The sequence below is a fragment of the Protopterus annectens genome, chromosome 9.part0, assembly GCF_019279795.1.
Source record: "Protopterus annectens isolate FY-2018-M chromosome 9.part0, PAN1.0, whole genome shotgun sequence".
Classification (NCBI taxonomy): Eukaryota; Metazoa; Chordata; order Ceratodontiformes; family Protopteridae; genus Protopterus; species Protopterus annectens.
In genome coordinates this window covers 622,492,011-622,508,185 of record NC_056743.1, presented here as the reverse complement: position 1 = coordinate 622,508,185, position 16,175 = coordinate 622,492,011, and the positions used below count along the sequence as shown (strand labels likewise).

Below are 16,175 nucleotides of genomic sequence, written 5' to 3'. Positions count from 1 at the left end.
CCCAAAGACATGCTGCAGGTGGATTGGACACTTAAATTGGACCTTAGGTTAGGGTGCGTGTGAGTTAGGGTTAGGGGTGGGTTAAGTGAGTTAGGGTTAGGGTGCAGGTAGGGTAAGTGTGCGTAGTGTCGGACCTTAGGGTTAGGATTTGGGTTAGGCTAGTGGATATGTAAATGTAATGTGTTGTTTACGTGTAGTGTGTCGGACAATGGTGTTCGGTGTTTGCGTTGTCGGTATTGTGTGTTGTCGGTTGTTTGGTGTGTGTGAACTGGCGTGTCGGTGTTCTAAAGTAGACCCATATATATATATATATATATATATATATATGTATATATATATATATATATATATATATATATATATATATATTATTTTTAATGAAATTTCTGTGTTAACTATAAAATTTGGGAATAAAGATGCAAGTAGAATTCAATGAGAAAAACAAACCTGTCTCTTCTGAAGAACATATAAGTTATCATTCAGAAAAAAAGGCTTATTTAATAAATTCAGTACTAATGGGAAAAAAGTACACATAACAAGTGAATTTATGTTGTCAACAGTATTTGAAAAGGAATTATTGCAATTTTTTTTCATTTATATAGTGTTCTGGATTAAACCCAGTAAAAAGGGGAGTTTTTATGTAAATAAGATTGAAGGAGGTTTAAGGTTAATTAACGCAGTAATATATGTTGCTTCATTAAATTTGTAATAAATCTTCAAGTGGTTAAATTAAAAAGGTGAAAGATTAGTAGTAAAACTTTATAAATATAAGCATGTTAAATGTAGGGGTGTGGTAAAAAAAGAGTAAAGGAGAAAAAGGGTGATGTTGTATGTGCGTACCCCACTGGCCGTTCCATGGGTGTTTACATTTTTCTTCAATTTAGTGCAGTTTTGGAGTTGGTGTATTTAATTTACAGGGGGTATGTGGGGTGCAGGTAGGTGCAGCACCCCTGAAAGAATGTAAAAAAATACATTATGGTCCCGGACTGTTGAGTGGCAGGCATCATCTAGGTGGGCCTTGCTAATGCACACTCGGTGGGGTATGCATGTATAGCATATCCAGAAAAAGAGCATATAAATGAAGAAATAAAATGTTACCAAGAAAAAAATATTTTTGTTGAAAATAAAAATTGATGATATAGAAAAATAAAGAAAAGTATAGTATAACAATGATAAAACTATGTAATTCCATGGAAAAATCTAACAGACAAAAAATTAAGTTATAAAAATAAGCAAATGGTGTAAACAGAAAGTAGAATATTAAGATTTTTTTGTGGAGACTGGTAATAGACAAATTACCACTGAAAGGTAATATGCCATATAAAAAGAAAAGAAAGATGCCATATAAAAAGAAAAGTAGTAGAATATGCTTACATTGTTAAGAAGAAGCTATGGAACATGTGTTTTTGAAATATAAGAGAGTAAAATATTTATGTGGGGAACTATGTAAAGAAGATTTTTTTTCAGTAGATAAAATAAACATGGGTTTGTATGGATATTATAAGAATAGAAGTAAAGAATATGTTAAAAGAATAGATAAAACGTTTTTTATGTCATATGGGTTATATGTAATAAAAAAAATAAATGAAACTATGTTTAATGGTAAATGGATTTTAGCAGCAATATTAAGCAAAATCAGATGGTGGTTACAGAAAAAGGAGTTGGGGTCTAATTTTTCTGAATATGTTGTATGACTGCAAAGGAAATGATGAATATGTATAAATAGATTTGTATATCTATATGTTTGTAAATTTGTAAATATGTAAATATATTATAAATAAGAGTTCTTTTTGCATATGAATATAGGACCCCTAGTCTTTTCAGTAGGTGCAGTGGGACCTTTTCTGAGCTACCACCAATTCAAGCAGATGGGATCTCGGTTTAACATCTCATTCAAAGTACGGCATACTCAGAAGTCAGAACCCCCTGATGCTGCACTACAGTGTCATAAATCAATCTACTTGTTGTGGGAATAGAAACTACAGATTCATTGGTTCAGAAGTGTATACTAGGCTAATGGCCACTAGGACTGTTGTATGCCTAGCCATGTACCCCAAATGTGACCCACAAATTTGATTTATATAGGTGGTGATTTACTGACTGTCTCTGTCCATTAGAGCCATATGAGTCAGACCAGGGGTGAATGTCTGATTATCCAGCAATTGGTCCAAGTTATGCTTAAACAGGGATAGGGTGGAACACTGCTTCACATGGATGGGGAGCCTGTTCCAGAGAATGGGAATTCCCTGATAAACATATCTGTCTCAACAACATGTCCTATTTATGTCACAAGCAAAATGTAGGTGTTTTAATCTAGTAGTTCTGATGCAGTTTGTTTTGAGAATGTGCAAGAGGTTCATCAAAACAGGGTCCAGGGATGCCTTGTATGCCAGGCAACGATCTCTTGAAGTCTGTAAGACATATTCTCATTCGAAGTTTCTGTCTCACGTAAACCCCACCCCCCCGCCATAACCAGCAAAAAACTTTTCAAAAGCAAACTACAACTTCCTACAGGAGGGTATCAGTAGCTTAACACCATCACCCACCTCGGAGGATGCAGGCAAGTATGCTGAACAGTATACCAATGCAGTATACAAGCACCTGTACAACTACATGGACTCAGCCGTACCCAACAGAACTAAAACCTGCTCCTCAAGGAAACACAAGCCTAAATCTAATATGAGACATCAACAAAACCTGCTGGAGAGACAGGTTTCTCTCCCAGAGGATACCCCATCTTTGGAATAGACTTCCCATACATGTCAAATAGAGTACATCGCTGATCCTCTTCAAGTGTAGTCTTGATGAGTTAATGGGAAACCACAAATTTGCCCCAGGGATTCCACCTGTGCCCCTCATTGACAGTAGTGACAGGTGCTGACTGAGGGGATAAACTCTTGGCTAGGCTTGTAAGGGCCCAGGGTATTAGCCTAGTAACCTCCTACGATACTATGATCCTGAGAGACAGGGCTTTGAGGCAATCAGCACAGGACATTTTGTTTATTCCCTGTATTCTTTTTGTAAGGAGCCTTTGTGGACATTCCAGTGGCTGCATATGTCGGGCTGGGTACATACCAAATGGAGCATCATAGTTCTCAACTGTCCAGATTTTTGCAGAGTGTCCAGATTTTGCCTTATATTTTTTGTCTTTTCCTCATAAAATTTTAGTTTTCTGGCAAATCACTGACTAATTACTGAGGATTGAATTCAGAAAATCATGACAGACATTTGTGTTCCAGACTTCAAACTCATCAGAAAATTCATGCTATTGCAAAACCTTTCATTCTATCACCTTTCTAAGTTTGTAAGAGCAATATTTAAAAAAAAGTCCCTATTTTTAGGCCTTTGTTTCCCCATTTATTATGGCTTTTTCCAGATTTCATGCTTTAAGAAGTTGAGAGGTATATGACCTCTCTGGACCTACATACCATGCCCTTGCTTATAAGTTGAGCAACATAGACATATTTTCTTACTACCTTGGACACCTGTTGGTGGAAGGCTAGGTTTTTCTCTACACAACCTCCCAGATGTCTGACTAGTGAATCAACTTTTAAAGATGTTTTGTTGATGGTGTAGTTCCCTGGGGTAGTAGACTTCCCAAAAGGTATTATAATGCCTTTCTTGGTATTGAGTTTTAAGCTGTAGCTTTGGCACCAACTGTTTGTCTATATTAGACCTTTCTGAAGAGTGTCCTCATCTTGTCTGGATTCAATGACTGCTCCCAGTTTGCAATCATGTGCAAACTTGGTTAACCAAAGACCCTTGACATTGGCTTTGGCATCTGACAAGTAGCTGTCAAAGAAGTGAACCTAGCACAGAGTCCTGGGGGACTTCACCAGTGATCTGCCACTCTGTAGAGGTGGCCTCACTGATTCTACCCTCCTGAGTCCTATCAATAAGCTGGCTAGGTATCCAGGGGTTTATACCTATTTCCATAAGTTTGTTTACTATGGCTGAGTGGGGAGTTTTAGCCTTGTCTAGGTAGGCAGTATGCATCATTTTCCCCTTATCTATTGCTATAGTGATGTTTTCGAAGAAGTCCACTAGATTCAGTAAGTATGACCTTCCTTTAACAAAGCCAAACTGGGATGGACTCAGTGTCTGAAGGTCTCCTATGTACTTGATAGTTTCCATGATACTTCATTCCATGGCTTTGCAAATACAACTTGTAAGAATAATGGACCTGCAGTTTCCAGTATCTCTTGAAGTTCCTCCCTTATGAAGGGGGATGACCATCGCAGTCCTCCAATCACAAGGCACAAAGCCTGTTTATAGACTATAGTTAAATGATGATTCCAGGAGTCCTGATAAATCATATTTTAGAATATTCAAAAGGTTTCTCTGGATGTTATCAGGGCCCATTGAAGCCTTATTCTTGGCCTTAGTGAGTGCAGCCAGGACTTGTTCCCTAGATATAGTTGGAGAGGTTATGTTTGGGGGAATTTTCAATGGGATGGTTGGAGGTGACAGGAGGTAAAGTTGAAACTGAATCTGTCCAGTAATAGGTTCACTATATCACCAAGCTCAGTGAATGTGGCACCATTAATCACCAGTTCAGTACATTGCTGTGCCATGCCCTTGAGGTTTCTGACATAGCTGTGGAAGGCCTTATAGTTATCTTTCACCTGAGAGGCTATCTTAACCTCAAAGTTGGCTTTGCTTGACCTAATTAGCCACCTTAGTTGACTATTTAATTTGATGAGAGAGTTTATATCTTTATGGGAAGTACCCTTCTTGATTTTTTGCCATTTTATTTCCTTCTGTTGTATATCCTGTTTAATTTGGGATGCAACCAGGGTGGTTTGTTTCTGTCACTAGTCATGGGCTTATTTCTGGTAGGTACAGCAGCCTCTATGCAGCCATTGATAGGGTTATACTGAGTTTTTAGAAGCAGTTCAGCATAAGTTGCTGTGTCCTCTGGGTTTGGAAGGGCACTGAATTTTGACAAACCACCACTTAATACAAAGTAATTTGCTTTGGAGTAGGTTCTAACTTTTACTGGTTTTAATGGGCTTATGGAGTTGATTTGGGCTTGCAAGGAGACAGGTTTATGATCAGATCTTACTACTGAGGATGAGACATGGGAGGAGGTAGCATTCCCCCATATATCTAAGCCCAAGGTCCAGTATGTTGGAGCCTGTAGTGGGCTTATTCACTATTATGTCAAAGGAGTTTGTATTTATAAATCCTGGAATATCTATGACTGTAGATTTGAGGGGTGTATGATCCCTAGTCTGCACATGGTAATTAAAGTCACTCATGAGTAGGGTATTAGATCAGATTGTAACTGTCTCTAGTAAGTCCAGGTATGCATTGTGACCTTCTTGGGACATGGATGGTGACCTACAACTGGATACTATATGATAGAAGATTTTGTCTATGGTGATCTGTACGTGGAAGAACTGCAACACGTCATCCTGTCTGACCACCCTAATGGTATGCTTGCTATTGATGTATATTGAGACAGATCTTTCTTTAGCCCTTGTCTGTGCATCTACTGGTCTACAAGTGTGGGAGGCACTGAAACCTTGTAATGCTGGGGTACTCTCTGCTGCTTTACACCATGTCTCATTAACTGCACAGATGTCTGTACTCTTGAGTGTAAGGAGGGCTTGCAGGGAGTGTAGCTTTTTATTTAGGCTACCAGTATTGAGCAGTAACACCTTGAGGTTAAATTGAGTTGATTTTACTATATCAGTGGGTTTGTCAATTTGGCATTCTTTAAAAAAGGCGCTTTGGAGTGAATAAAGTTTTAGCCAGTATTCAAAAGCCTAGAGGGGAGAGTGGCAGACCATCCTTGGAAAGGCAATGTGGTCTGTTAGCCATGCCCTCCAAAGATGACTTATATTGGATCACTTTAGAATGACACCAAAAAGACAGCCAGTTGTTGAAATCACTTATTGTTTGCTCATATTGTGGCATCATCCTTGGTGATGGTAGTATTCTGCTCAGAGCTAGGTTCATACCAGCCTGAAACAGGTTTATATCAGAACATCGAACGAACAAAATCTCGAATCGCATTACATCAAACATGGAATATTGAACGCAAAAAACAGAGAAAGCCCATAATTCCAAAAAAGTTTACAAATAGCAACACTTGACCATCTACTTACTAGCTTTTGTTTTCTTACCAGCGCAACCTGACACTTCACCGTAGCAAACAAAACCATACCTCTTCATTCATTCCAACACCAGCCAGTAAAGCAGCACACAACCATCCTTCCAATACACAACACAAAACACACAAACACTACAAACTAATCCTTATGTGGGGTGGCTTCACCCCCACCCACACCCCCCCTACCTATATATACCAATTCCGAGATTGCACCATAGCTGTGGAAGCCTAAGTTATCCACTGGGGGCATTATTCAAATTATTGCACATTTCTCACTGACCTCAGGATGTGTAGCTCTGTGAAGGCCAACCATGTATGTCTGGGGTTTCCATTTTCAGAATTCTGAGCTTTCGTTTTTTTTTTGCTTTCGATGTTCCATGTTTGATGTAATGTGATTCGGGGTTTTGTTCGTTCGATATAATCATATAAACCCCCTGAAACACATAGTCTGAAAACTCTGTAATGTCTCTGTAATGTCTCTGTTTATATAGTCCATGGGGTATATCTCAGGTTATTTACACCTACATGGTCTATGTTGGAATCATACTGGTACCTGAGATGTAATGACTAGAATGCATGTGTGAGTTGGTGAATTCTAGCTCCAGATAAACAACAAAGAGTTCTCTTCTCCTTGTTCAGCCTGGTTAGAAGGACATCAGTATATCTTACAATGGACTGTCCTGATGAGAGTCCTAGGAAGTATGTTTTCTTGTCTTATCGGCTTAGTGTTTGGAACTCCAGTGAGAGTAGCAGTATGTTTGGTGTTAGGTGTTGTCTGTTCTGAGTGCCTTTAGGCTTGCTGAGGCATGGCTTCGACAATGGGTGGTCTAGGCAATCTTTGTTTGCTTTTATGTTGATCACTTCAATGGCTTTGCTGGGCAGAGGCACAGGGAAGTAATCTAAGGGGGTGGCGAAAGCCAACACATTCCAGCTAGGCTTGTAAATACCTTTGGGCAGATAGCCTAGTACCTACCTATGAACCTATGAACCTATGTGCCTTAGCATACATTAGTGTATGTGTGTGTTGTGTACTATGTTGTGTACTCTGTGAGGTGGGTGTCACTGTGTGGTTTCAACAACCTGATGTGCATTTGTATGCAAGAGTTTAGCCTCCAGTGTCATTGTGTAAGTTTACCTGATGCATTCTGTGTCTGCTTCTTTTAGGATTAAGTGGTTTTCTGTAGACATAAGAAAATTGCTACATTGTCTGAAGATGCCCATATCCATCATGTGGGTTGCAGAAAAGTTAGGAAATTGCATTTCCATATTGTGCATTCCTTTGATTTGTGAGCTACAAGGGGTTAGTGTACTGGGGTTGGAAGGCTATTAACGGTGCTTTGTTGGTGCAGACTATTAAGGTTGCTTAGGTTATGCTAAACAGTTTTAAAGTCTACTAACTGATGTTGCTGCAATACTGAATTCTACTAAATCTGTAGGTATTGCTAGTTGACTCCCAACTAGCTGCTTTGTCAGTGCACAAGGTATTTGTGCTAGACTGCAGCATCACAGGATATTGTTATATGGATTGTTCTACAGGGAAAGATTTTCTTTCTAGGTGTTTGCCACTGTACAGGGCAATGCAACCCCCCACAAATGCACAAAATGTATAGCAGCACAGAAAAAGCAGAAAACTAACTAATGCGCCCTCTAGTCGATAAAATGACTATACTATGAGTCCCTTTGTGTATTTCCCAACTCAGGCAGACCAGGCAAACACCTCCTGCAACAAGATGAATAAACTCAGTCCTCCTGTTATAAAAACACAGAAGACGAGACCTGCAAGTGCAATCCTGTCGACAAACCACTTAATCAGGCATCTGGAAATCCCTCGCTGAAGGCAAGTTCAAGACAGCCTTACAGCAGTAATAGTGAGAAGAGCATTTTTTACAAAAAAGAATCAGTGAAATGCACTCATAAAAGCAGGAAACAGTTGCAAGCACTCGAAATAACTTGTGCAATTTAGCAATCAAAGGTACTTAACTTTGCCTTGACAGCACTGAATGCAAATAAACCACTTCTGGAATGTATACTAGGACTCCAAGCTTTTCTGACCTCCTGGAAAGTGAGCAGGAGAGATTTGTGGTAAAGGAGGTTTACTCAAGAGCAATACTGGTTTGCTAGGTGGGCAGTCAGTATCATGGACCTGCAGAAAACAACACGTCGGAAGAGGACATAAATAGCTTCTACAACAGTCAATAGCAATGAAAGAGCAGAGGGATGTACTTTAGAAATCAGATTATCATAAGGGGCAAAAGCCAGAGGCAAAGCCTTATAAAACAACAACAGCAAAAGGGTGGGACAATTGGATAGAACAAGCAGGCTAGCTAGAGAGGCACCCAAGTAAATAAAGGCAATACTGGAGCTCCTTCAGAAACTTTAGTTTAATGTGTTAGTGGGGTGGGTGGGGGGCAGACACATTAAACAGGCAAAAGATAAGCAGAATATAAAGGCATTGAAGCACAAACTGGAGGAGAGACAATTTTCTCACTACTGACCTTCTTTTTTCAGTTTAAGGTACCAGACTATTCAGAAAAAGTAACACAGTTTATGGAAAACATGCAACAATAAATGACTAAGGCTCAAAATCTGGCAGTAGTACAAAGCTCTGCCACAGCTGTGAATTAAACTACAGGATTATGGCCTGGCAGGATTTAAAATGCAAACAAATAGCTTTTACAAGTAATTCTACTTGTAGAAATAAAAGTGCAGAATAATGCAGAAACACAATCTTCCCACAACTGCTAATTAAAATACATGATCAAGGTCCCAGAACAGAGTAAAAAAGGCAAACGGGTGGAACAGAGTAAAAAAGTACAAAGTAGTATTGCCATACAGGTCACCATAAGTGCAACTCAAATATTTAAGCAGAACAGAAATAATTAAAATAATTTAATTCTCTTTCCCTTTTGGACAGAGTGTTAAAGTTCCACAGTGAAAAAAAAACACAAAAAACAAAAGTCAAGTATGCTTTCTGTTGTACCACTAACACTGACACTGTTTACATATTTTTTATTTTCAAGAAAGTAATTGGAAGCTCTGCGTACAAGTTGTTAGACTTGTGTTTCTGAGTAGTATCCCAAAATCCTACTGGAAGTGGGAAGAGTTATATACTATTCTGTAGTCAAGTGTTATGTTAATTAGGTACTTAGATGTTTGGCTGAGTGGTCCCACAGTCCAAGTTCCTTTGTACCTATCAGTGTCTACAGTTTGAGGTAATGTAGAATATCACTGCTGCTGTACAACATAACAATGTATGCTTTTCTTTTTCTGCAGAGCATTGCAATGGCTAATGAAATGTTTATCAGTAAATAATGTTACTGTATAATACACAAGATGTTTTTGGATATTCAGTGCATGATGCATACTTAGCTCTTCCTAGAACTTTCCAACACTGGTCATTAGTTCAATATGTGCTTTCTTTTCCTTTTAAGTAAAAGTGTAGATGCAGACTCAACTAATGCTTATACTTTCAAATGAAGATTAATATAGTATGCAATATAGAGCACATATTCAGAAAATGAAATAAAAATAAGAATTCAATCATAAGCCTTGTATTTATTTTTGAAGGCACAGAGATATACAATTACCCGACTCCATCACAACATGGGAAGTCCAAGCTGTAAGCCTGTCAAAAACCAAAGGTAACATTAAAATATATTATACTGTTAGCTAAGTCTATAGTCAGGCAAGCTGAGAACTTCAGATTAAATGTTAACAGTGAATGAAGCAAGAGCGTAGGTTTGAGAGTTCACATTTTAACATTAGACAGTAATTAATATGCTAAACAGAAGTCTAGAAACATTATATTCATGTGGCTAGATATGGAATATCATACTATGAATGACTGCAATTAGTTTTGAAAGAGCAATTTACATGTGTATGGATTAGTGTTGTAAGGGTATATTTGTATAAATGAATGGCAAGTACAGTGGTTTGGGCTTTGCATATGTCTCAGTATGTGACAATGTGTGAAGGTGAGAAGAAACAAATCTACATAGAAGGTGAGCTATATGTATATGGATCAAAGTATTAAGGAAATATTTTGTTGAGCAAGTGGTATTCAGGAAAGCTGTGGAAAAACGTAGGTGACCTGAATGAGCTGCAAATATTCTTTGTCTAGGGAAGAGGTAAGCACTTAAGAGCAAATAAAATATATTTGAAGACTGAAAGCTGGTGGTCGGTCTTAAAGTATTAAGGTTCCTGTGAAGTTCTGTAACAGTGCGGGTTAAATATTTCATAAGACCACAGTAAATTCCATTAACTGACATGTTTCTTTGCTTAGTGTTTCAAATATATACTGTATTTTAATAAACATCTTAAATAGTTTATTTGGGATGTATGGGTGCCATGTACCTTAATTAACCTATGCGTTGTTTCCAAATTTCTCAATACTGTGTGATTAGTGCAGGCCACAAAAGCATCAGCTCAAAGAAAGAAACAGACAATGCCAAAGTCTTGGAATATGGTTCAGCTGTTTATTCTACATGAGCAAACAGTCCCCTTCTGCTGCCTATTCACTTCCCGTCCAATGAGAAATTATTGGTGTAAGCCCTTTTGTAACCAGTGTTTCCACCCATCTGTTGTGGAATGCAGCCATCATACCGCAGTACTTGTTAACTTGTGCAGTAATTGTACATTTCATTTTAGTGTTATGCTTTGTTTTCTCAAACTCTTTAGTACCTAGTTTCTGCCATTAATTTTTTTGTAGGGGAAAGGAAGTTCTACCAATAAGTTAATGGTACCTGTAACTTGTTTACAATCCTACCTCTGCTCAAATTTGTTTGTGGGGGGGGGGGTAATACCCCAACATGTCTAACTGCCCCTGCAGGTTCTTCCTAGACTATATAGCATCACCTTCATATCAAGGAAGGTAATGTGTCAGGAAGGCTTGCCACTCTGTAGCTAGAATGTATTTTTGTTTATGCCCTATGCTCTTGCCAAGTGGTGTGCAATGACTGAATGTATGCACATCCCCACAGATGCAACACAAAGCATCTTCCTGCCACCGACGTCATTTTTGAGCTTCACATTCTTGCTTCATTACTCTATAATGTCTGCCAAAGAATGATACAGCCATGGGTTATCTCTCATCTCTTCCTGAAATGATCACTCAGATCCACATCTCAGTAAGTAAATTAGTGAGAAAAGTTTTTTGTTCTCAAGGTTAGCGTTCTTCAGCTCACTCTCTATTAAGTCGCTAATTAGTCCCAGTAAAGCAGCAGTTCAAGTGAATACTCTGAGAACTGCGCCAAGGTTCAGGCATTCTGCCACTGAATTTTGTTCTTGTGTTGGGTTACTCAGTAAGAGAAACACGCTAACAAACAATAGTCAGTGTTAGTTTTAAAATCAGATTATTATAAATGTATAAAAAGAGAGATATTGTTTAACTACCAGAGGTATTTCCATTACTAGTCATTTGGATTTTTTATTGAAAGTTCTGGCTTGTCTCTTTCTATGATAACTCTTGTCTGTCTGCAGGTATATGCATTGCCGAGCCTGTTACAATCAAAGCCTTCAAAAAGTTCCACATTTCACTCCGCCTGCCTTACTCTGTAAAACGTTTTGAGCAGTTGGAAATAAGGGCAGTACTGTACAACTATCATGATGGAGAACTCAAGGTCTGTACAAGAAAATAATGCAAATCAGCTACACTGCCAATGTTCAGCGTCATCGCAACTTATGTAGAGATCTAAAATGTTTAGCATAGTATAGTAACCATCTGTTAAGCTGCATATTCTAAACTGTGTTTTACATATTCAGTTTTGTGATATAGATATTGTATACAGTACCTATACATTTGAACACTAAGTACAACTGAGATTCATACAAGTCCTATGTCTGGCATAAGCAATTTCCTCTTGTCTTGAGCTTAAACTGTACTTAAGCTGTACTGTGGAGAATCCCATTTATGAAGTCCTCCTGCCCTGGATTTAGAAAACATTTACCACCATCACACTAAGGGTATGAAAGTACATTTCTTATGCATATGCATACACATATGCAAAAGTGGCTATTTCTGGTTCTAAATGCCAGTACTATTGGTGACAAGTCTGTCTCGCTGCCAATAAACACTCCCCTGACAGAGGTGATGTATTTCCAGCTGTCTAGAATCTCTCCAGACCTACTCATTGGTGAGGATTGGAGACTCTTACCTAATTCCCATGTTAGCCTGCTAATGACGGACACCCATTATCTCCCTCTTAGACTTGGAAGTTGTTGGAGGTACTTTCCCATGGAACACACTCCACTGCCTACTGTTACCCACTATGCAAATGACTAAGTCTCAGGCCTCTACTTATTACATTTGACAGATATCTAAATTACCAGCCTACTCTAGTCTGACCTTATAGGTTCATAGGTGTGTACCAGACATGTCTATATCATATTATCGTACGATGTAAATAGCGAACACTATTTCATCATACCGATAATATCAAAACAACAAAATATCAAACAAATGGAACAGCAAATTTTTTTCCCACAGAAAAAATTTGCTGCTCCTTAAATCAAAAAAATAAATGTAAACACCCCCCTACTTAAATATACCAATTCCGAGATCACATCATAGTGGAGAAAATGGCAAAGTCCTGAAGACGGCCCACCGAATTTTTTCTCTGGGAAAAAATTAGATGTTCCACGACTTTGCTATTTTGCCATTTCGACAGTATCGGATTGACTAAATAGCATTCGCTATTTAGTCCATTCAATACTGTCATAGAGACCCGTAGCAGACTAACAACCACAGGGACCTTTTTAAGCCTTACAATGCATCCCAAATCTCTGAAAAGTTCTGATACCCTTGATAAGTATAAGCAGTGGCTTGGAAGATTAAACATTTACAAGAAGGGGCCTAGGAGATGAACCATTTACAAGCTGCCTGTGTCCATTACAGAAATAGGTGCCAAACCAGGGATGACTTTCCTGTTCCCCATCCAGTTGTCCAAGTTACACTTTAACTGGGTTAGGGAGGAACTCTGCTTCCCTGTCCCAGAGAAGGGTTAGCCTAGCACTGCTTTGAGCAGTATACACCAGTGCCTACATATACACAAACAGCAATTAACTGTTTTTATATTTTTTTATCTGTCTATCTACCTACCTATCTATTTATCTGTCCCTTTATCTGTTATGTTAGATTACATATCCTTACATATATTACATTAGATTACAGTTTTAAACACTATTAATATCACTGTGTTACACTGCATACTGTAGCTCTGCTAGATATTGCTGATATCCCATTGTTAAATTATATACTTCTTGTACAGACAATGCTGCTATCTCAGTGTCAGATTATGTAGCTGTGGCACACACTGATGATGTCTTAGTGCCTGATTATGTAGCCCTGGTACACACTGCCGATGTCTCAGTGTCAGATTATGTAGCCTTGGTACACACTGCTGATGTCTCAGTATCAGATTATGTAGCCCTGATACACACTGCCAATGTCTCAGTGTCAGATTATGTAGCCCTGGTACACACTGCCAATGTCTCAGTGTCAGATTATATTGCTCAGTTGCACACTGTTGATATCCTAGTATAAGATTACATACCTCTGGTACACAGTACTGACATCTCAGTGTAAGATTACATAGTCTTTGTATACACTGCTGATATTCCTAGTGTTAAATTGCATAGCCCTAGTACACTGTTCTGCTATAATAGTGTTAGATTACATAGTTCTTGTATAAAGCCTGTTGCTGTTCCAGTGCCAGATTATAGACCACTGGTGGATGCTACTGCTGCCCTAGCATAAGATTACATAGTCCTGGTACACACTGCTGATATCCTAATGCAGAGTTACATAGCCTTTCTATGCACTGCTGATGTCCCAGTGTTAGACTACATAGTTCTTGTATAGAGACTGCTGATGCCCTGGTGGATACTATTGCTATGACAGCATAAGGTTACATAGCCTTTGCATACACTGCTGATATCCCAGTGTTAGATTATTTAAGAAAGGTGTACATTGCTGATATCCCAGTGTCAGATTGCATAGCCTTGATACACATTGTTGATGCCCCACTGCAATATTACATAGTCCTGGTAAACCCTGCTGATACACCAGTGTTAGATTACATGGTCCTTGTTCACACTGCCGATACACCAGTGTTGGATTACATAGTCCTCGTACACACCGCTGATAAACCAGTGTTAGATTACATGCTGCTGGTACACATTGCTAATACACCAGTGTTAGATTACATGGTCCTGGTACACATTGCTGATACACCAGTGTTGGATTACATAGTCCTCGTACACACTGCTGATAAACCAGTGTTAGATTACATGCTGCTGGTACACACTACTGATACACCAGTGTTAGATTACATAGTCCTGGTAAACACTGCTGATACCCAGTATTAGATTACATGGTCCTGGTTCACACTGCTGATACACCAGTGTTGGATTACATAGTCCTGTTACACACTGCTGATACACTAGTGTTAGATTACATAGTTTTTGTACACGCTGCTGATATCCTGCTGTTAGATTACATAGTCTTGGAACACACTGCTGATATATCGTTGTTAGATTACATAGTCCTGGCAAACACTGCTGATACATCACTGTTAGATTACATAGTTTTTGTACAAACTGCTGACTTCCTATTGTTAGATTACATAGTCCTGGCAGTTTTTGTACAAACTGCTGACTTCCTGTTGTTAGATTACATAGTCCTGGCACACACTGCTGATACACCACTGTTAGATTACATAGTCCTGGCACACACTGCCGATACGTAAAAAGCAAAAAACACACACTCTGCCAAAGGTTGCTCACAACACACAATAGATTCCAAATAACAAGTCAAAATGTGAGCATACCAACCAAACTGAGCAGAGACAAATAATGCACTTTATTTGCCTCTGCTCATCTTAATTGGTGTGCTCACATTTTGATACACTGCTGATACACCAGTATTAGGTTTATAGGTTCGTAGATGTGTACTAGGCTAATGGCCCTGCAGCCTTTATAAGACTACCCCAAAAAATTGCCCAGGCACCGTGCCACCTGATGTTAGTTCACAGTGCCCCTATCCAATAGGGCAACTGGAATGATCCCTGGAGTGAACCTTCTGTTACCCATTCACTCATCAAGATTTCTCTTGAAGAGAGGCAGCAAGGAGCTCTGCTTGACATGAATGGGAAGCTTATTCCAGAGTATGGGCAGTCTTTGGGAGATGAACCTGTCCCTCCAGCATGTTCTTTTATTTGTGGTAATGAGGTTGTGATCTCTGGAGCGTGTGGTGCAGGGAGATTGGGATTTCTTTAGGTGTAGCATTTCAAGTAGGTCTGGGTCAGACATGGCTTTGTAAGTCAAGCAGAAATCACCTCTAAGTAGATGATAAGAGACTGAGAATATCTGAAGTTTCTTGAGTCTGTCCATGTAGGATGTGCATTTAAAGTCTAGGATCCATTTTGTGATGTAATTTTGTGGCATCTCTAGCTGTTGCAGGTGTCTGGTCAAATACATGCCAAATGGGGTGTTATATTCGATAACTGGTGTAATGATGGATGAGTAGAGAGGGATGATGACCTCTTTCTTCCTGGATGCGAAACCTTTGGTTATAAGATGTGCCACGTAGAAGGACTTTCTGACCATAGTGGCAATGTGGTGGTCGAACGTGAGGTGGCTGTTGACCTGTGTGCCCAGATCTCTTATGACCCCTTCAGTGTTCAGTGGGCTCCCATCAACGTGGTAATTCATGGGAACTGAGTTTTTTCCGAACGGGATGATAACACATTTTTTGGCATTAAGCTTCAGGCCATGGTTCTGACACCAATCATTGGTCTCAGAAAGGCCCTTTTGTAGGATGTCTGCATCACTTGGGGAGTTGATAATGACTCCTAGCTTGCAGTCATCAGTGAACTTGATCAGGCAATTCCTTCTCTGTTCACCTGGACTTCTGAGATGTAGATGCCAAACAGAAGAGGGCCCAGAACCAAGCCCTGTGGGATTCCACTCTTGACTGGTCGACAGTCTGACTTGGAATCCACAACTTTCACTTTGTGGGTTCTGTCTGTGAGCCAGTTTGCAACCCACTTAGTGATGTAAG

The 16,175-nt window shown here is 39.2% G+C and overlaps 1 protein-coding gene across 2 annotated transcripts in view; it reads left to right on the top strand.

Annotated features, from left to right (window-relative positions):
- Window positions 1-16,175, top strand: part of C4B (complement C4B (Chido blood group)) — an 876,141-nt gene that overhangs the window by 390,658 nt on the left and 469,308 nt on the right. For both annotated transcript variants that reach the window (XM_044083184.1, XM_044083183.1), the window contains exons 19-20: window positions 9,686-9,759; window positions 11,597-11,736. In XM_044083184.1, the coding sequence (XP_043939119.1) occupies window positions 9,686-9,759; window positions 11,597-11,736 (214 nt within the window). The remainder of the gene's footprint in view (window positions 1-9,685; window positions 9,760-11,596; window positions 11,737-16,175) is intronic.